The sequence below is a fragment of the Aspergillus multicolor genome (genome assembly GCF_047715735.1).
Source record: "Aspergillus multicolor strain CBS 133.54 unplaced genomic scaffold BDW74scaffold_23, whole genome shotgun sequence".
Classification (NCBI taxonomy): Eukaryota; Fungi; Ascomycota; class Eurotiomycetes; order Eurotiales; family Aspergillaceae; genus Aspergillus; species Aspergillus multicolor.
Window position 1 is genome coordinate 124416 of NW_027395974.1, and position 19032 is coordinate 143447.

Sequence of the window (19032 nt, forward strand, 5' to 3'; positions counted from 1 at the left end):
CCGTAGTGGACGATCAGCGGGGACCGCAGGGTCTGGGACATGTGACGGGGCTAAGACACCAGCCTGGCCTTTGCAGCTTCGTTCACAGTGCACACTCACCCTCCATTCACAACACCTGCCTTCTGCTCTCCTGTTTCTTTGTCATATATTCCACTGTCTTTTTCTCTCGACCTCGTCAATACCTGTTCTCTCTCCAATCCCACGAGCAAGCACCTGCTATGACCGAGTAAACCCGAATCAACAATACCCGCCGCCGCATTCCCTTCCGTTACCTACACCAACTTTACAAGTCCCGCCTATACACATACAAAACCACACACAATGGTTGATTGGGTCACCCTCATCGTACCGTTCGCGTACCTCAGCGTTCTGATCGGCTCCCTCGCAACATTCTCTTCTCTATACCGCAAGCGCAAAGCCAGTATGTCTTGACTCCCGTTCCAAATCCATTTATCCGTCCACCCGCGATGAAATAGATCCAGCGCCCGATTGAATACGAACAAATAACTAACTGCGCACTCACAAACAGGAAAGGCCACATCCCTAGAACCATGGTTTCCCGCACACCTCCAACGCGACATCTACTTCTCCCTCCTACACCTTGATCCGCCCGCTTCATCAACAGAGAAAAAGGTCGCGGTCCCCGAGTCAGTCCTGAAAGCAGCGCTCCTCCGCCGCGCCCAAGAAGACATCCGTCGTGTCATGGCCCTCCGCAGCCAGAAGCAGGCGCTTTCCGTGCTTCTCCAGCGCGGCAGTGTGGGCGATGACCTGTGGCAGAGGTTCTTGCGCGCAGAGAAGGAGATGGAGGATGAGGTGCGGGATGTTGTTACCGAGGTATGCTTTACCTTTTCGGGGCATAAATCCAATTGAACGGATGCTAATCGGTCTGGACAGGCCAACGCGTACGCTCCCAACTGGGGCCAAGTAATTTTCCAGTCTGCCAACGAAATGGTCAACAACGAGATCGTGCGCGAGCGGTTAGAAAAGCACCAGAAGAAACTCGACGAGGAGAAGGCTTGGTGGGAGAAGAAAAAGGCTAGCATCCAGGAGGGATTCATGAAGGAATTGGACGCTGAGAAGCCGGGCGCCGCTACTACTGCTCCTGCCGCTACCGTGGCGCCAGAGGTTGCTGAGGATAAGGAGGGTGAGGTTGAAGCTGAGGCCACTCCGGCTGCGGCACCTCCGGCACCGACGGTTACGGAGAGCGACGAGGATGCAGTGCTGGTGGAGGCTGATGCGCAGGCCGAGAGCGCGGGGCAAAAGAGTCCTGGTGGGGGAAAGAAGAAGAAGAAGGGCAAGAAATGAGTGCGTTTTGTTTCAAGAGCGTAGATGATGCATCGGTTTTAGATGGTTGCATATTGTGTTCTTTTTCATCTCTTAAAACTTACTTCGTCTTATGTTTTATGAATGGGTTTCATACACAATTCAGTGATATTCAGGTGATGGGGATACTTTTGACTGGCGTAAGAAAGGTTGATACTAATCTCTATCACTATAAGCTAGCAACTGGGCCTTGACAAAGAGGAAAAAAAACCAATGATAGTGATTGTATATGTGAGAAAAACAACAAAGACGCATAATCATAACAACAAATCGCTCCATACATGATTATCCTGATACACCCAAATGCCATATGCCAACTCGCTAAACTGCAGAGGAAAAACAAGATATATAGATGTATTTGACATAAGACAGATCCAAGAAGAGAAAAGCAACAACAAAAGATCATGATCGAATTCATAGTGTTCATAAGAAATAAAGTCAATCTGAGCAAGGAAAATCATATGCAGAAAAAATCAAATCAACAATGAACGATAGACTTGTCAATCTGGTTCAAAAAAAGAAGAACAAACAAGAAGAACGGAAAGCAAGAGTCCATGCACACATAGACCCAGAACAGATACACAAAGGAAAGAATCGGGATCAAAGAGCGTGTGTCACTAGTGACAGATGTTCAGTATCGAGGGTCCGATCAGCGAACGAGACTACCTACGCAGTCCCAAAGTTGGCCCCAGTCGCACCGTCAATCAGCGTATCTTGCGAGTACTGGACCCGAGGCGAGGGCGGTTCATAGTAGGTCGACGCCCGCGAGAGTCTCCCCGTCGGCGGCGAGGGAGCTCTTGCAGCTGGGCTATCGGCGGACTTGCCCGCCAATTCCTGGAGGCGTGCAAGGATGATTGGGGAGTCGGAGTAGAGCACCGAGCCGCGCGAGTAAGTGCACGGGTCCGCCTTGCCCCCGTCGCCGACGAAGTCCTCGTGGGCTGCTTCGCGGATGATGCGAGGGAAGGGGCGCAGGACGACGTGGCGCGCGAAGTCCGCGGACTTGGGCGAGGACCGGCCGGACGCGTTCTCCTTGGGGCTGCCGTACTCCTCCCAGTCTTCGCCGGGGACGCTGCCGTCTTCGGGGGCGGGGAGGGCGGCGATGATGAGTTCGCGCTCGACTCGTGCATGTCTCCAGGTCTCGGCGGCGAGCTTGACGATCTTGCGGATACTTGTTAGGAGGCCGTCCATGCGGCGAGGGTCGGCGAAGTGCTTGAGGTGGTTGCTGATTTCGTCGACGATCACGGCGGCCACGACGTTGATGGACTCCTTTGCGTCGGAGGTGGTGTAGGCGGCTTTGAGGGTTTGCTGGCGCCAGAAGGCCTCGCGGCGGACGGACTTGCGGCGGATGTCCATGGAAAGCATTTGGAAGAGGATGTCGGCCTTGTCGTAGCGGCGGCCGAGGGTGAAGAGGAAGGGGTGGAAGATGCGGTAGGTGAGGGTCTTGGAGACGATGTGTTGGACGTACGCGGAGCGGAGTTCGCGAGACGCCGGGGTGTTGTCAAGAAACGAGGGGAGCTCGGCCGGGAGCTTGGAGAGGACCTCTTGGGGAGGGTCAATTGGCAAATACGAAAAGTGTTCCTTAGAGAGCGTCACGATGAGACGTTGGAGTTGATCGAAGCAGTCCAGACTAGATTCATACGTATCAGAACAGGTACATTTATAGCGTTATCGACATGATCGTGGTCTTCGTAAACATTCTATGGTGATGACAAAGGAAAAGATATAAGGAGCGGCGAATGCTGTCGTAAAAAAGAAGAAAAGAAAATATGAACAAAAAGAGAATGTGGTCGTAGATAATTATATCGCAAATGCAAAATGCAAAGAATGAACGAGACTGAGACCCGAACGAGTCTCAGGCTAGGCCACTTACAAGAATGAATCGCCTTTCGTGTTTTTGAGGTCAGTGGCTTCTCCGAGACTGTGGAGAGTCTTCCTCAATCTGTCGCAGTCGTTGTCCAAATTGTTGATAGTAAGCCGCATGTTGTCCACCGAAAGCTGGAGCTGTTTCTCCTTGGAAAGAAGATCCTCCTCCAGTCGCTTGTTCTCTTGCTCGCTGTTGGCGAGCTCCTCTGATTTCTCAGAAAGTTGAGTCTCCAGGCCAGTTTTCTCCTCATCCCAAGCACGCTCCATCTCGGTCACCTTCTCCTGGTGGCTATTCTCGAGGGATTCGACTTGCTCGGCATGTGCCTGTCGAGTGTCTTCCAGTTCCTTGTGCTTGTCCTCGAGTTCACCCTGGGTGGTTGCGAGCTCGGTCAGCTTGGAGTCGAATTCGGCCTGCAGGGTGTCGTGCGATTCCTGCATTTGCTGTTTCTGCTGTTCGTACTCGGTTTTCATGGCTTCTTGCTGCTCAAGCAACTCGACCTCACGAGCCGCCAGAGCCTCCGTGGCTGCTTTCTCGTCTTCAGCCTTGATCTCCTCGAAAAGCTCAGTCAGCTCGTGCTTCTGCGTCGCGAGAGCTTCTTCCTTTTCCGCCTCTTTCTCGACTCGCTGCTTCTCCAGTTCTTGGCTGTGTGCCACACGCTCTTCCTCGATTTTCTCGTCCAGCTTCTTGATTTGCTCTTCGAGTTCGGCTTTCTTTCCCTCCAAAGTACCAATGGACGCTTCGGAGTCTGCAAGCTTTTCCTCCATATCCTTCCTCTTCTCCTCCATGTTGCCAAGTTCCATCCGGAGCTCATTGATCATATTCTTTAGTTTGGTAGCCTCTTCGGCGCTCTCGTTTGCAGTTTTGCGAAGTTGGTTCTGAAGTGCTTCGATGAAAAATTCCTTGTGCATCAATGCCTGCTTGTGCTGACTTTCCATTTGCTTGAATTCTGCTTCCCGAGACTGTAGCTTGGTCTTGGTATGCTTGTAGCTTCCGAGCAAGCGATTGATGTCTGGGATGGCTTCCTGAATCCTATCAAGGAGCTCTCGCGCATCTTCCTGGTCCGAAGGTACGATAGGACCTCCTCGGCCAGAACGGTCATATTCGTTACCATAGCCTAGGTCTCTCATGCCTGGATACGAGTTGTGCGATGTCATAGGCCCTCGAGGAGTATGATGTGGGTGCGACGTTGGCTGGTAGTAGCCGTACTGGGGAGGGAAATACCCAGCAGAGCTCATAGCAGGTGACTGGTAAGCAGTGGCATAGCTGTGGGATACCGACGGGGGAAACGAGGGAGGCATTGGCGGTGCGGATGCGGTATGTGGAGACATCACCGGAGATGTGTACGCATGTGCCAGCGGGCTGCTGGCCTTGGGCAGTGGGGACGATGGCTTGCGGGTAGTATGCACCGATGATGCTGACTTCTGCCGCGGAGAATAAGATTGATCCATGGGGTATGACGGGTGGTACTGGGGAGAGGCACTAGGTGGCGTCGGGGGTGCCGCTGTTGGAGTTGGAAACGCTGCATCTTTCATGGGCGGAACATGTTGAGTCTTGGGAGATGCAGGGGGTGGAGTAGGTGCAGCAGGCGGAGGCGGAAAAGCATGTGGTGCGTCGGCGGTGTCGGCCACGCTGATTGCAGCAGGCGAAATTGCGCGCTGCATAGGTGAAGCGGACTTGTATGACGGCGATGCAGTCTCTGGTGCAGGGGATTGAGGTTTTGAGGCAGGCGGAGTGACCTCCTGTGCCGGCTCCATGGTGGGTTCAGCTCCCATGACGGGCTCGACAGGCGCAACCGGTTCAGGCTCAGCTGAAACCTCAGGTACTGTCACCGGTTCAGACTCAGCGACAATCTCAGTCTCTTGCGCCGGCTCTTCTTCTCTGACCGGTTCAGATTCTAGAACAGTCTCGGGATGTTGAACGAGTTCGGCTTCCTGGACAGGCTCAAGTTCCTTGACGGACTCGGTTTCTTTGGGGTGCTCGGCTTCTGTCTCAGGGGCTGACTCTGCGACTGGCTCGGTTGGAGTAGAATCGCCAAAGGGATTTGTGAAGACGCGAGAAATGTCAGCGTCGTCCTTCGGGAAAGCAGTCGCCTCTTCAGCAGCTGAAGTCTTGGTCAAGTCGTCTTCCTCCCAAGTCGGCCAAGATTCAGTAGGCTGCGTTGTAGAAGTCTCTGGCGCAAATGTAAACGTAGGCGATTGCGGTGCAGTAACTGGCGTTTGTTCGGATGGTTTCACAGAGCTGGCCTGCTGAATCGGTGTGTCGTCGTGGTCGTTCTTCACTTCAGCCGTGTCCAGTTGCTCCCATGCGCCTAGTTCCTCGTGGCTAGGTTCCTGTATGAGCCCAAACTGGGTATCGAGCATACCGGGAAATTGATTCGTCGGAAGTTCGGGTTTGCTTATCTGCGAAAAGCCATGGTCTTCGGAAGGTGTTTGTGACGGGATGTTGAAATCGAAGGGATCTTGGACTTGCTCGACAGGCTGTGATTGTTCGGTGTCTGGTTCTTTCTCTGGCGCAGACTCGAATGTCGGTTCGGGTCCTGTCACAGATTCTGGCGCGACCTCCGGCGCAACTTCCGGAACAGTCTCTGGGACAACCTCCGTCGCGACCTCTGGGGCAGCGACAAGCTCCTCCTTTGTTGTAGGAGCGGCCGGCAGCTCAGATGCCTCTTCAGGTAGAGGTGTATCTGTGGCTACCTCTTGCTGCTCAGGCTCGATAGCAGGCACTTCAGGTTGAGGAGCCGGAGCATCCTCCTGGGCCTTGCCCTTTTTAACGGCTTTCTTGCTCTTCTTGCCTGACTTGGCCATGATGATGCACGCCCAAGCTTACTCGATTAGAAGAGACGTGTTTCCAGTAGCCTGGTTATCGAAGTATGTCAGTTGATGTTCGAGTGGACCAATGTTGAGTCAATTGAAATGTGAAAGTCACCAGGTATATTTCCGAATTGATATACGTACAGACGCAGGCTAAAGGAGGTCCATGCAGGAGCAGTGACAACGATAAGGCGAAGAAAAAAAGGAGGCAGGGAAAAATGGAGCAGGAAAGCTGCGCGTACGCGCAAATAGTCAGGGACCACGAAGGCAGAAGTCGGGTGGCAGCAGATGAGTAGTATGCAGACTCGAGAACCAAAGCAAGTATGAGCGGATACGTTTCTGAAATAATGGATTCCTAGAGTAAAATCGAATAGAAATAGGATAAAGGGGAAGAAAGTGTCAACTGATGGCCTCTGTCAACTTGTCAAAGCGACAGCCCGACGAGCGCACTGCACACGACCAGCAACTCCGACTCGCCTTGGGAGGGCTAGCATGGATTCAGAGCGGACCGAACCGTGGGGTTCAACTGTTACCCCGACCCATTCAGTGAGTCAAAACCGGGCAGGAAAGGCATGGGCATGGCTTCAGGAGCGAAACGGTGAAGCCAATGTGGGCCGAGGGCTTGTATACGCTGTGCAGCAAAGACCTAATCATCGTGCATGATCCGAGAAATTTGGGCATCAATGACTGGGCGTTGGAGGGTCAGCACGAAATACTGGGAAAAAGAAGGGAAAATCTTAAGAGGTCGAAGTCACTCTCAAACGCCGAAAGAGAGGTTGGGCTGTGGAGTCAACAGCGCTAGAGCTGTATAAGCGGTGACATGTTGTTCGTCTTGTCCGAGGACGATCAAGCGCGCATGAATTGGCAAGGAATAAACCCAATTGAATCGCAGCTCCGAAATAGCTGTGGAGGCCGCAGTCATAGTGAGGCAGATGGTCGGATTAGCCATGCATGAGCACCAGAGCGAGCCTAACTCTCATTGAAGGGCCATCATTAAGGAGCGCCAACACAGCAGCCAACTGACTATCCACATGTCGGGGCGATTTGGGTCATCAGGACCAGAGGAGCTAAGGCCGGCATAACTGCCACAGCAGGTTATCCCATCACTCTGACCACATCCAAAAGTACACTTTGTGTGATGAAGCGTCTAGAATGAAGCTGAAGAGGAAAGAAATCAAGATGAAGAGCAGAAGAAGCCCTGATTTAGACGCTCAGACCATCAGATGACCGGCCAGCGCCAAGACCATGTAGCCGCGCTAGCCCAGTTCGGACAGTCACGTGATCTAAGCTATCCGGCTCCGCGTCTTCGACCTCAACTCCCACTTCGGTGACGGCATCAGAATTATCGGTGCCGCCAATTGTCGCCCTCCACACCATGATTCTTGCCCGGCGCTCGGCCGCTTCGGCGCGGCTCCTTCTGCGAAACCAGCAGCCCCGACGATTCGGCTCACACACAGCTCACCATGCCGAGCCTGTGAACGAAAGCTTCGGCGTAGGTCCAACCATCGAGTACCTCTGCGACGACCAATGACTGACAATTGCTTGTCTTGAAACATACAGCGTAGCTTCTACGTCGCCGTCGGTACTTTCGCTTCCTGCTTCGCGCTCTACCACTTCACAAAGTCCGGAAAGGACACCGAATATTCCATTACCCGCCTCATCAAGAAGTGGACTACCGCGGAGAAGGTCTTCGAAGAGAGAAACGCGCTTCACACCGCTGCTGCTGAGAGGGCTGCCCGAGACCGTCATCTTTTCCTCAGTCAGGGCCCCGACGAGGCGTATGAGCTGAAGAGCCCGGAGTACGTCGCTGCCCTAACTGCACCCCTGCGAACGAAAGTACAGCTGTACTAACAGTCGTGGCAGATCGAGCTTCCACCCCGGCCACCCATACAATGTCGTCGCTGGCAGCAAGGCCGACTTGAGCGAGGTCATTGCCCACTACGAGGCTAAGAACAAGAAGATCGAGGAGGCCCGTCTTGCTCGTATGCAGGACGGCAAGGTTGTTTCTATTTATGATTAGATATGGGTTTGCTTTTGTGGGGTTTCGCAAAATGCCGGTGATAGACTGAGAGTCAGGCGTGTTGTACATATAGCCAAAGTCTACGTTTCGTCCAATCCCTTTCATTTGTTATCACATCTGTCTCAACTAACTTCAGTAAACTGTAGCCATGGATTGATCAGTAGCACCGGATTAGTATACATCTGAATCTGAGCATTTGAACGTTTTGTGTATATACATGTTCATACCGTTATGTAATTTTATTGGCTTGCTCTAATCTCCAGAATGATCCTACCAACCCCAGCAGATTTGACATTCATCTGCTCTTCCACGGCTACCTCAGCGCCCGCTACATCCCTCAAGACTGCCAAAAACTCGTCAATACCTCCTCCAACGCCGAAGTAGACCTTCTTTGCAGCTACAAGCGCTCTACTTCCCCCCGACTCCGAACGACGCAGCAACGCCAACAACGTCTCTGAGAACGCCACCAACGAAGCAGGAGAGTAAATCGTTTCACTTGCAAGAACCAACGTCCTGTATCCCGCGAGCTCCGGCGATGAGAATACCAGCTCCACGAATAATGGCGACCATGCGCCAGAGATGAAGGAGACGGTGATGCCTCGACGCGCGATGTCAGCTTGGAAGCGCTCTAGAAGCTCGGGTGTGATGTCTAGCATCTCGTCTTGACCGTCTGCGTTGTCCTCTGTTGCGTCGTCGGAAGTCGGTGTGGGATTGCGCTGTGTCACGAAGTAGTTCCATGTCAGAAGGAGATTCGGCAGAGTTACCAGACGCAGAACGGCGGAGTTGTAGTCTGCGAATGTGAAGTGTGTTCTCCTCTTCTCTGCTGCGGTCTGTATCGTCTCTGTCTCAGCGAGCAACTGAGCGAACAACGCCAGCGAGGGCACAGCCGTCCCCGAACCAAGCTACCATAGACACGTCAGCACCTACCATCCAACAATCGAACAATGATTAAACGCAGATGAACTAACCTCAATAACATGCCCATCCTGATTCCCTAAACCCACACCCTCCCCGACCACCAAGCCACCCAGATCAATCGAGCACTCCCAGGTCTTGAACCCACCCTCATAGAAGTTAGGCGTGATGTCACCTTTCTCCAGACCGGCAATCAACTCGCCGTTCTGCTCTTCAGCACTATCCTCCACCATCAACTGAGCACGGATATCAAAAACATCCCGACGGGCAACTGTGACGGTAGCTGTTCCATTGCCTGTACTCGTTCTTGGCACCGCAGCACCCTCCTGAGTTGGAGCTATAATGCACGTGTTGTATGATATTTGCGATGGAAGCGTGGAGAGCTGTAGCAATGTTAGCAGTGCATTTGATAACAAGCCGCTTGATCTCAATACCAATATGCTTGGTATATGGAGATCCAGAGAAGAGCCTTAGTAGGGTACATAAAACTCACCCATTCGTCAATCCCATGCTTCTGAGCCTTCACAAGCCCCGGGAGCGTTGGTGCGGCTTCTTGGACGCTGGTCTCAGTGACATTGTTGACCTCGTTCTCATCAACATCAATGTCGATATCGTCCCCAGAGAAACCGAAACTGAATGCAGATGCCATGATTACACAAGTAGCTATAGGGCAGGCGCTTAAGATAAGCACTAATGTAGGTACAAAAGAAAAATAAGCATATATCAAGCGTCATGCACTAGCACCCCTCGGTCAAGGTACGGTTGACTGGCGATACATGGATTAGACTGATTGCCTGGACGGTACGTTTTGAATATATCAGCTCGTACCTGAACGCTAGAAGGTTCGAGAGATTTTTAATAGCTGCACTCAAAGCTCGTGAGTTTTTAATCTGATATCAAGCTCTTGAGTAAATTTTCGCAGCATAGTTGGGGTGGTTATACTGATGACTAATCACAATGAATGATGAACATGAGAGCTCGCATGGCCAGCAATATAGTACTAGACTTTGTGCTTGTTCAATTTGTGGTTATCTGATGGTCAGAGTTGGTCGTGGAATAACATAGTTGCCCAGAATGACTCCATAAGCGCCATGAAATAATCTATCAGTGTAGGCTCTATTACTTTATGCCAATCAAGTTTAATAGCAGGATTTAAGCCCTTCCATTCTCCGCCGCAGCCACAGCCTTTTCAAGGGCCTGAAGTGTATCAGCTGTGAGATCCTCGACATCCTCAATTCCGCAGCTCATGCGGACTAGGTCATCAAAAACACCGGCAGCTTCACGCTCATCCTTGGGAATTCCGGCATGGGTCATGCTCGACGGCACCTCGCAGAGACTCTCAATCCCTCCTAAGCTCTCAGCTAGGGTGAAGATCTTGGTGTATTCGCAGAAAAGGTGGGCGGCCTTCTGACCTCCCCGGATCCGGAAACTCAGCATACCACCTCCCATTCCCTTGCGATGTTGCTTGACGGCGATTTCACGGTTCGGGTGGGAGTTGAGACCGGGATAGTTCACAGAGATGACATGAGGCGAGGACTCGAGCGCCAGAGCGACAGCGGTAGCGTTTGTGGTAGCTTCACGGGCACGTAGATGCAGGGTTTTGAGACCACGGTGGGCCAGCCAGCAGTCAAAGGGGGATGGCACAGCTCCGATGGCGTTCTGGAGAAAGGTGAAACGCTCTTTCAATTCGTCCGAGTTGAAGGCTGCAACACCCATCAAAACATCCTAACACTGTTAGCAGAAGGTTATCAGATCTGATAGAATTTGTAGCTTACGGAATGGCCGTTGATGTACTTGGTAACAGAGTGGATTACAATATCCGCACCGTGGTCCAGAGGATTCTGAACATACGGGCTCATGAACGTGTTATCAACCACAACCAAAACCCCATGGCGATGCGCTGTCGCGGCGACTTTGCTGATATCGACCAGAGACAGGGTAGGGTTCGACGGGGTCTCAATCCAGACCAATTTGGTCTCGTTTGGCCGGATCAGCTTTTCCACATCAACTTCCAAAGATGAAGAAAATGACACGCTGACGCCGTGTGCCGAGGCGACCTTGGTGAAGTATCTGTGTGTTCCTCCATAGACATCAGAGACGGAAACGACATGCGAGCCTGGCGCTAAGGAGTGGAGAATCGTAGCCGTCGTCGCAGATCCGGAAGAGAAAGCTAGGGCATATTTCGCGTGTTCGAGAGCAGCAACGGCTTCTTCAAAATTGTCTCTGATTCAAATTAAAATCCTCCGGCAAAGAATCTGCGCGAACCAATCCGTGAACTTACCGGTTAGGGTTCGAGCTTCGGGTGTACTCATACAGCCCTACAGGCTTGCCAACGCTTTCCTGGGCAAATGTTGTGGACAGGGATATCTGGCACGGTCAGCGCCGGCATTGGAAACTGCACACACGTTGTAAGCGCAAACCTACCGGTGCAATGACGGCTCCTGTGGTGGGATCGTGAGGCGCTCCGGCGTGCACAGCCTGCGTCGCAAACTGGCGCCGCTGGGATGTGGTCTCGCCGTTCTCGCTAGGGAGCGTCATCGTCATCGTCACGGTCACGAGACTTGAGAGGAGAAAAAAAAAAGCAAGCAGGCTGTAGAAGAGAAAAAGAAACGATGCGCTTCTAAGAATGCAGTGGTGTATGCCTACTAATGAGAAGATGTGTTAACAACAAAGAAAGAACGGCCTGCCCTTCGATGGCCGGACCAGCTGCTGTTTATACGCAAGGTATCTGCGACTGCGACCGCTGATTTGTAATGAGAATTCTTCCTCTGTCGCAAACTGAACGGCATTTTGCAGCGAGAAGGTTCTCAGCATTATTTATAGTGGAATTGTGCCCGCCTGCGGAGTATTTTCCTCGTCCAGGTTTCTTTTACGTTGCATTGCTCAGGACGGCCGTATAGTCGCTCGATCCGGTCCCACGCATCCCGCAATCAAGCGATAACTGACACTCGACTCCACCGTCTAACACGAGTGTATCCATCCCTAGGCTGCTACTATCGTCGGGATCTGCCCCGTTGATAACCGAGGCCATGGAGATCGCAGTTTGCACTAATGCACTGTCGCTCTTATTATGCTTTAGACTTTTAAAAAAAGATTGTGCCTGGCGCTCTCACCCTGTGCTAAGCCCAGGCCATGGCGCATTCAGCGCCCTCAATAACGTCATTGTCGAGCCTCAATCTGATACGAACGCACAAGGCGGTGATCTACCCTGGGTCCTTGCGTGCTAAGCATGAATTATAAATCATTCATTGTCTATGGTGTCATACAGTCATTCAGACACAGATACAGTACCAATGGTGTACAATTGCTTCTGTGGCGTCAGTGGTGAGTTTCCTGACTCTACCACCAGGATATCGGTCCCAGACCAGCCATCTGCATGGACCCCTATGATCTGTTAGCAGGGCCAACGTCCAGATATTCAGTAAACTTGTACGTACGATGATCGAATACGGAGGCTTGCGATCGATTGGGGCGCCATCCCCAAGGTCTGGAGCATTAGGAATCTGGTCATGCCATTCCTCTATTTCAACACGAAAACGGACAACTTCTCCTACGTCAAAGTAAAATGTTCCTTCTTCGTTTTCCCAGATCCAAACCTGGTCTTGGTAGTCACTGCTTCAGGTCAGTTACTGCCGAGCAGGTTTAAGAAGAGACTCACAATCTAGCGCCGTCCAGAAGAAGGTCTGGAGGTACGAGGATGTCGTTGAAGAATTCCACGCCGACTAGTGTCAAGTTAGTCGACAGTCATTCAAGGGGGAGGACGGTTTCTGTTCTTACTTTTGATGCCATGCTCTGTAGCGCTCGAGATCTTGCCCAGCACAATCTCCCCCCTAAATGGGCGAAACACAATGAGCCGGAACTTGACTAAATATACATCAGTCATTCAGGCACTCATATGAGAAAGCAATAAATGGAAGACAAAGGTGGCTCACCGTTCACATTGACAAGTCCATTTCCATGGCCAATCAAGCCATCCGATGACTCTAACAGATCATAAAAGCCAATACAAAGCCCAATCTTTTGAATTACCTATTGTGTAGTTAGCAAGGTTGTCGCTCAATAGCAAATTTCAAGTCTTCGAGGATGTGGATGTTTGCATACTTTGTTGGCATACTTCTCATTAATGTTGTCCTCGATGGCAACGGAACTATATTTGGAGAAATCCTCTGGCGAAATCTGGATAAGATCTGAGATTGTGGTCTGTATATACCTTGTAAGTCTTCGTCCTCGTTGGCCAATTTGCGCACTCACAAGGATAAACATGGTGTTGGAAGCGACCGCGCGACAGCAGATTCTATTTGGAATTGTTACGTATAAGGGGAGGTTTCATTAGATGCGAGGCCCATGTTCAGCATTCGAGGCCCATAGATCCTGTAGATAATCCAAAACAAAGCTCATTTGGCCATGCTGATATTCCGTTCCTGACCTCGACGCCCAAGAGAACAAGAGAAGACTCGCAAATCCATGCCCCCCGGCCAATCGCACACAGGATCCACCCGATTTTTTTTGTCCGTCGGGCTAAACACGTGACTGGTCTAGTTCTTCCTTGTTGTCGGAGCGGACAAACTATCCGCATTTGACCCGCTTGATGAAGGGGACTTTTGGCCTGCAAAGCTTTGTCGCAACCATTACAATGCTGTGAGGATGGGGTGCATGCTCTTTGTCTTTGCAGATCGACCGAGATCTCCCCGAAATGAACCCTCAGGGATTCTCCTTCCCTCCGCCTCCCCCTCCGCCTCCTACTCAACAAAACCAGCCGCAACAGCAGTATCCTCATAACAATGGGTATACGCAATATGGCCAAAACCAACATGGTCAACGGGGTGGCCGTGGGGGCGGTGGTGGTCAGTTCAGGGGCCGTGGAAGGGGATATGGGAATAGGGGTGGAGGCAGAGGAGGTCATTTCATGAATTCTGATGCGAACCGCTCTGGTGGCTATACGGCAGCTGCTGGCGGATATGCACCCATGACCTATTTAGGGTATCCGACTCAACACTTGCCAAACCACCAGGCAGTACCGCAGTTTACGCAACCTCCTTCGCAGAATTATTCGGGCACCGTGACCGGGAACTCCTTTGCCTCTACATCGCAGTATCCGCAAGCCACGGCTCATGGGACGCCTTATCAACATCAACAGAGCTATGGCACGCCGTATGCGGCACCTACTACCCAACAAACGCCCGCATACCCACCGGCACACCCGACACAGCATGCTACGCCGTCACTTCAACTGACAATGATGGGACCTCCGATCCGCTGGGGGTTCGAGAATACGGGAAATTCGGGATCATTCTCAGGGCCGCAGCGTCCGAACCAACGGGGCCCGCGCCAGAAAAATGCCCACAACCATCATAACTCTCCTGGGAAACATGCGAACAAGCGTGACCACGCATCAGCTTTTGGGAAGCCCCATTCGACTGCCCCACGAGTTCCGGCACCGCCTCCTGTCCCTAGCTTCGGTAATCCTTTACCTTCGAAACCCCCTACACCAGCCGATACTGCACGGAAATCGAAGAAAAAGAAGCGAAAACATAACCAGCTTGGATTGACACCGAAAACGGAGGATCACGAGTCAAGTGAGGAAGAAGACGATGCCGACGAAGAAACTCGACTAGCTGCGGGTAGTGCAGGAGCTGCCGCTGCATTGCAAGTTACCTACAGAGGACGGACGTCGAATCTACAGTCTCCTGTAGACATTGCTGCTTGGATTGCAGAGCGCAAAAAACGCTTCCCCACTCAAGCGAAGATTGAAGAGAAGAAAAAGGCCCTGGAAGAAGCCAAGAAGGCAAGCAAAGCCAAGCAAGAGGCCCAGCGGCAGCAGAGAGAAGCACGCAAATTAGCGACGGCCCGTTCAAAGAAGGAACATGAGAAGAAAGAGCAACCTCGAGACATTGTAGATCCCGCCGATGCAGCCGCAAAGGCCAAATTGAAGGCTGAGAAGCTACGACGGAAATTACTGAAAGAGGAGAAACGGATAGCACAAGCAGAGGCTGATGCAGAACGCGCCCGCAAGCGCGAAGAGCCGCAGGAAGGCTCGACACCTACTGCAAATCAACCGGACAACCAGATATCCGCCGTTCATGGCGAACAAGCTGATGACGACTTAGACTCTGTCACGTCCGAAGATAGCGATTGGACCTCTTCAAGCGGCTCCGACCTATCCTCGTCGGAGTCGGATGAAAGTGATGATGACGATGCTTCCCCGCCAGACCAAGCCACATCACGCCGCGAGGGCCCCGAGCGAGTCGCGCCGCCGGCCCGAGATGAGAAGAAGCGAGTATGCCGACATTTTGCTCGGAACGGCCGTTGTCCTCGGGGAAAGACGTGCAAGTTCGTACATGAAAAGCCCGAACGCGGGGTCAAAACAAAGCCTATTGAGAACAAGGGGCGAAAGGGCCTTCTCGAAGCGGTAAGTGCCATTGAGATCGGGAAATATCGATGGATGCGACTAATTCCATGCGCAGCTCCTTGACCGCCAGAAAGAACATGAGAACCACAAACTCATGGAGACGATCATATGGCTAGGCGAAAATGGACTTCTTGACGAACCTGCGGCTCAATAAGATGCCTCTGCGCCTCAACCTCATCAAACTTCTCCTTCCACCCCGTTGGATAGCGCAAGTGGTTCTCAAAATACTCAGTAACCGCATTGACTGAGAATCGCCAGCCTTCGGAAGGGACGGCGCGTGTAAGAAGAACCGATGTTTTGCCGGCTGGGTGCTGTAGAATTATATTATCATTATACCATGTACATTATTTAGACACACTTGACCTCGCCAAAATTCGCAACAACCGCTTTATTTGGGTTTGTCATATGGAGCCATGGTAGCCTCCGAGACTATTTCATTTTGCCTCCCCGTTTTCCCTGTCTACGACTCTACGAGACTCTACCGCGAAGATACGAGCTATGAGACTCGCATGTCTTAAGTTCTTAACGAGTGAAATGTCTTCTGCACTCCTTCCTGCAAGAAACCTAAAATATCCGTATTATTACATTGTACCTGCATAAATTGTGAGACATTGATCGCCATGATGCCACCCTGCCGCCCGGATTTGCGGCTCGTTTAGATGTTTATCAGTCGGCCTGTAAGTCCGAGAGGCCTGTTAAATTGGGCCATAGATCGTCATTATTGCCCTCTGATGATTGGACCGCTTACCCAGCGTTTCTCCACAGCAATCTTAGGCCGAGTGTTAGCGTTCCTGGAACAGACCCTGCCAAGTGGACTCTCCCTCACGGAGTAATTCATTGTGAGCCCCCTCGTGATGGCTGACTTCTGTCTCGTGCTCTCTTCCCCTTGGTTCTCACCCCCAAGTTCTTGATTGTCATCGCCGTTGACTACGCGTCAAATGAACTCGCATCGTCTACTATCATCGATGCTCGTATCACAATCAGCTGCCCAGGCGTGCAGCCCGTGCAACCACCGTTTTTCAAGGGTCGCCAAATCTGCCCCCACAACAGAAATCGGCGCGATGGTAGCGCCAGTCGAGGGACGCCCTTGGCTAGGGTAGTCTGCTCAGCCTCGAACGAACCGCTGTTGGCGTCGCTGCTACGGCCTAAACTAGCTGGAACCTTCTGGCTAAGGCCGCCACCAACCATGGCACATGAGCGCCAATGTCCATGGCTTTAGCCTAGCGACTCGTGAAGAGCGCGAGGCTGTCTAATCCCGAACACCTCTGGCCCCTTCGCCACTTTTTACTGGGCCCGCTCGAAATTACTCCGTTCCCTCGGCCTGGGCTACTGCTATCTTTATCGAGAACGGGCTGTCCTCCACGCCCATGGGAGCTGGAGCGGATGCCGGCGGATGGCAATTATCCAATCGTGAAGATTACCCTAAACGCATTACTGAACACTGGACAAAGGGGGATGGCGACTGCTTCTTGAGAGCAAGGCTCTGAGCCGAGACGGGGCCCATTGTTATTTTGACCGGAGATTAGAGGTGTATCGCCAGAGGCAGAGGCCCATCACGGCCAGGGCAGCAACGTTATTTCCTCCTTGCACCAAGCGGCTAGCGGAAAGCAGTTAGCCTGTGTCCAATTTGCATGTGGACCTGTGATTCTGCGGTAGGTTCCTGGTGCTAAGTCTGCTAGTCTGGACTCTGTGCGTGCTAAGTTTGTTTCTAACCTGAAGAAGCCAGAATTTGGAAGCGTCGCCCTCCCCCGACGGCGGACATTTCGTTCCCTCCTTTTCCTTCCTCCTCGCTCGCCGCTGCCTTTTCCTTTATTCTTTCTCTGATCGCCATCCCGCTCGACTACAGGAGCCAGTCCTTCCTTTTGGTTGCTTTTTTACCCGGCTACACCGTCCACTCCTTCCTCGATTCGTCTTCAGTCCCTCCTTGACAATCTTTACTCGTTCTACAACTTAATCCCCGCATCTATCTACATATACGACCTACGCAGTCCATACTTGGCTCCCGCCGCATCTGAAACATTATTCTATATTCTCTTGATTCTCGCATAGAGTCTATACTATAATATTCACCACATCAGTCGCTATGCGTTCCGTATTCTTCCTCGCTCTCAGTGCCGTCGCCACCCTGGTCGCCGCGCGCGAGAATGCCTTCAACATCCCCAAGGACGGTTATTCCTTCACTGCCGGCGAGGCCACCACCTTGACCTGGGACCCCAGCACCGAGGGAACTGTGACTCTCAAGCTTCAGTACGGCGATGTCTTGACCTCTTCTTCCGGTACCACTATTGCTTGTAAGTTCTCCTCAGATATCTGGTATCACATGCGTTCGTGAGCGCTGACTTGGCCTAGCCTCCATTCCCAACTCTGGAAGCTACACCTGGAGCGTGCCCTCTGACATCGACGACCACTCCGACTACACCATCGAGATTGTCAGTGACTCCGACGAGGACGCCACCAACTATCTTCCTCGTTTCTCCATCGAGGGCGCCGAGGCCGTTACTACTACCTCGTCTACCACGACCACCACTGAGACTACCTCCACCGAGACCTCCAGCACTACCACCAAGACGACTCTGACAACTACCACCACCACTACCACCGAGTCCACTACCTCCCCAACTCCGACTTCTACCTCTAGTGAGAGCCCCAGCGAGACTCCCGCCAGCGCCACCTCCACCGAGTCTGCCTCTAGCACCTCGTCCGAGTCCGCCACTGACAGCCCTACCTCTATCCCCTCCGTGAACGGCGAGGACGGTGACAACGCTGGCATGTCCAACCGTGTTTCTGGTGGCCTGTTGGCGCTTGCGCTTGGTGTTGCTGCTCTCATCTAAGTAAATCCTGTGCTATAAGACGAGACGGTTTTCCTTCTTCAGGTGGTTGTGCTTTGCGGCATGTGCCCCCAGTGTATCATTTGAACACTTTTCTTTCTTCTACATGTGTTAGTGTGCAGGGATGTGCATGAACTGTATTGATTATATCTTACTCGTTCCAGCAGTGTTTGGTTACGACTTTTTATTATGCATGACCGCGAATGACTTCGCGGCAGTTTATCTGACTACCCGAGCGCATTGCCTTTTTGAACTTTGGAAACTTGGATGTTGCATCGGTAATTGGCCTTGTCCGGTATGCATTATGTATATATGTATCCAGTAATGAATGTGCGACGTCACTTTGTGAACTTGACTAGCTGGTAGCCATTGATCTATACCATACCTCTCTAGGAGGAGCGAGAGGTTGAATAACATGGTCATCTGTGCTGAATGGGAAAGCCAGTAGGTCGGATGCACCCCGGCCCATTGACTATGGTGTACGTACATCGTAGTACTAGATCTGCTACTGTATTACTACCACATCAACTCAATGGATTACACACAGGCCTTAACGCAAGGAATGCAGCCGGTCCCGGACAGAAACGACAAGGAGAACGCAGATCCGTCAACCCCGCGTGTAACAAGACGCATGGGACAGAATGGAAACACGCAAGCCCTATGGATTATTGACCCGGCTGCGCCAGTCCCGTCACCTCAGTACCGCAAGTAGTTTTCGGGTACGCATGCTTGTGGTCGTACATGTATGGATGTCCCAGTGCCGAATTATCGCTATGACAACGGCTTGTTGTTGAACAGGGTGAATGGCTTTTACCGTTTGTATGGGAGTGATTGGCGACTGGACACGGAGCTGCACAGATACC

General features: G+C 52.1%; 9 protein-coding genes across 9 annotated transcripts; 4 read left to right on the plus strand and 5 right to left on the minus strand.

The window, feature by feature from the left end:
- The first annotated feature begins 20 nt into the window (after window positions 1-20).
- Window positions 21-1476, plus strand: BDW74DRAFT_157963 (Sec63 complex subunit SEC66). Its single transcript, XM_073725230.1, has 3 exons — window positions 21-421; window positions 530-834; window positions 895-1476. The coding sequence occupies exons 1-3, from the start codon at window positions 322-324 to the stop codon at window positions 1303-1305; spliced, it is 816 nt and encodes a 271-aa protein (XP_073581249.1). The 5' UTR covers window positions 21-321; the 3' UTR covers window positions 1306-1476.
- Window positions 1449-1870, minus strand: BDW74DRAFT_60155 (uncharacterized protein). The gene has a single exon (XM_073733260.1). The coding sequence runs from the start codon at window positions 1748-1750 to the stop codon at window positions 1493-1495; it is 258 nt and encodes an 85-aa protein (XP_073581250.1). The 5' UTR covers window positions 1751-1870; the 3' UTR covers window positions 1449-1492.
- Window positions 1871-1989: 119 nt separating this feature from the next.
- BDW74DRAFT_180628 (uncharacterized protein) lies at window positions 1990-6577 on the minus strand (the record flags this gene model as incomplete). The annotated part of the gene is made up of 3 exons (XM_073729789.1): window positions 1990-2950; window positions 3194-6008; window positions 6556-6577. 3 exons carry the CDS (start codon window positions 6575-6577, stop codon window positions 1990-1992), a joined length of 3798 nt encoding a protein of 1265 aa, XP_073581251.1.
- Window positions 6578-7264: 687 nt separating this feature from the next.
- Window positions 7265-8112, plus strand: BDW74DRAFT_157971 (putative NADH-ubiquinone oxidoreductase 178 kDa subunit). The gene is made up of 3 exons (XM_073725231.1): window positions 7265-7489; window positions 7558-7796; window positions 7861-8112. The coding sequence occupies exons 1-3, from the start codon at window positions 7373-7375 to the stop codon at window positions 8015-8017; spliced, it is 513 nt and encodes a 170-aa protein (XP_073581252.1). The 5' UTR covers window positions 7265-7372; the 3' UTR covers window positions 8018-8112.
- A 144-nt stretch (window positions 8113-8256) lies between these two features.
- On the minus strand, window positions 8257-9581 carry BDW74DRAFT_180630 (protein-histidine N-methyltransferase; the record flags this gene model as incomplete). Its single annotated transcript, XM_073729790.1, has 3 exons — window positions 8257-8919; window positions 8986-9315; window positions 9426-9581. The coding sequence occupies 3 exons, from the start codon at window positions 9579-9581 to the stop codon at window positions 8257-8259; spliced, it is 1149 nt and encodes a 382-aa protein (XP_073581253.1).
- Window positions 9582-9824: 243 nt separating this feature from the next.
- Window positions 9825-11688, minus strand: BDW74DRAFT_157976 (cystathionine gamma-lyase CYS3). The gene is made up of 4 exons (XM_073725232.1): window positions 11357-11688; window positions 11214-11299; window positions 10708-11155; window positions 9825-10657 (listed from the first exon to the last, which is right to left on the minus strand). Exons 1-4 carry the CDS (start codon window positions 11474-11476, stop codon window positions 10085-10087), a joined length of 1227 nt encoding a protein of 408 aa, XP_073581254.1. The 5' UTR covers window positions 11477-11688; the 3' UTR covers window positions 9825-10084.
- A 135-nt stretch (window positions 11689-11823) lies between these two features.
- BDW74DRAFT_157979 (DNA-directed RNA polymerase III subunit RPC25) lies at window positions 11824-13376 on the minus strand. Its single transcript, XM_073725233.1, has 7 exons — window positions 13184-13376; window positions 13034-13132; window positions 12865-12961; window positions 12710-12796; window positions 12591-12654; window positions 12370-12544; window positions 11824-12316 (listed from the first exon to the last, which is right to left on the minus strand). Exons 1-7 carry the CDS (start codon window positions 13193-13195, stop codon window positions 12272-12274), a joined length of 579 nt encoding a protein of 192 aa, XP_073581255.1. The 5' UTR covers window positions 13196-13376; the 3' UTR covers window positions 11824-12271.
- Window positions 13377-13503: 127 nt separating this feature from the next.
- Window positions 13504-15835, plus strand: BDW74DRAFT_157982 (CCCH zinc finger protein). The gene is made up of 2 exons (XM_073725234.1): window positions 13504-15341; window positions 15397-15835. Exons 1-2 carry the CDS (start codon window positions 13626-13628, stop codon window positions 15493-15495), a joined length of 1815 nt encoding a protein of 604 aa, XP_073581256.1. The 5' UTR covers window positions 13504-13625; the 3' UTR covers window positions 15496-15835.
- A 1124-nt stretch (window positions 15836-16959) lies between these two features.
- Window positions 16960-18280, plus strand: BDW74DRAFT_60253 (GPI anchored serine-threonine rich family protein). Its single transcript, XM_073733261.1, has 3 exons — window positions 16960-16993; window positions 17061-17632; window positions 17691-18280. Exons 2-3 carry the CDS (start codon window positions 17425-17427, stop codon window positions 18170-18172), a joined length of 690 nt encoding a protein of 229 aa, XP_073581257.1. The 5' UTR covers window positions 16960-16993; window positions 17061-17424; the 3' UTR covers window positions 18173-18280.
- The last annotated feature ends 752 nt before the right edge of the window (window positions 18281-19032 follow it).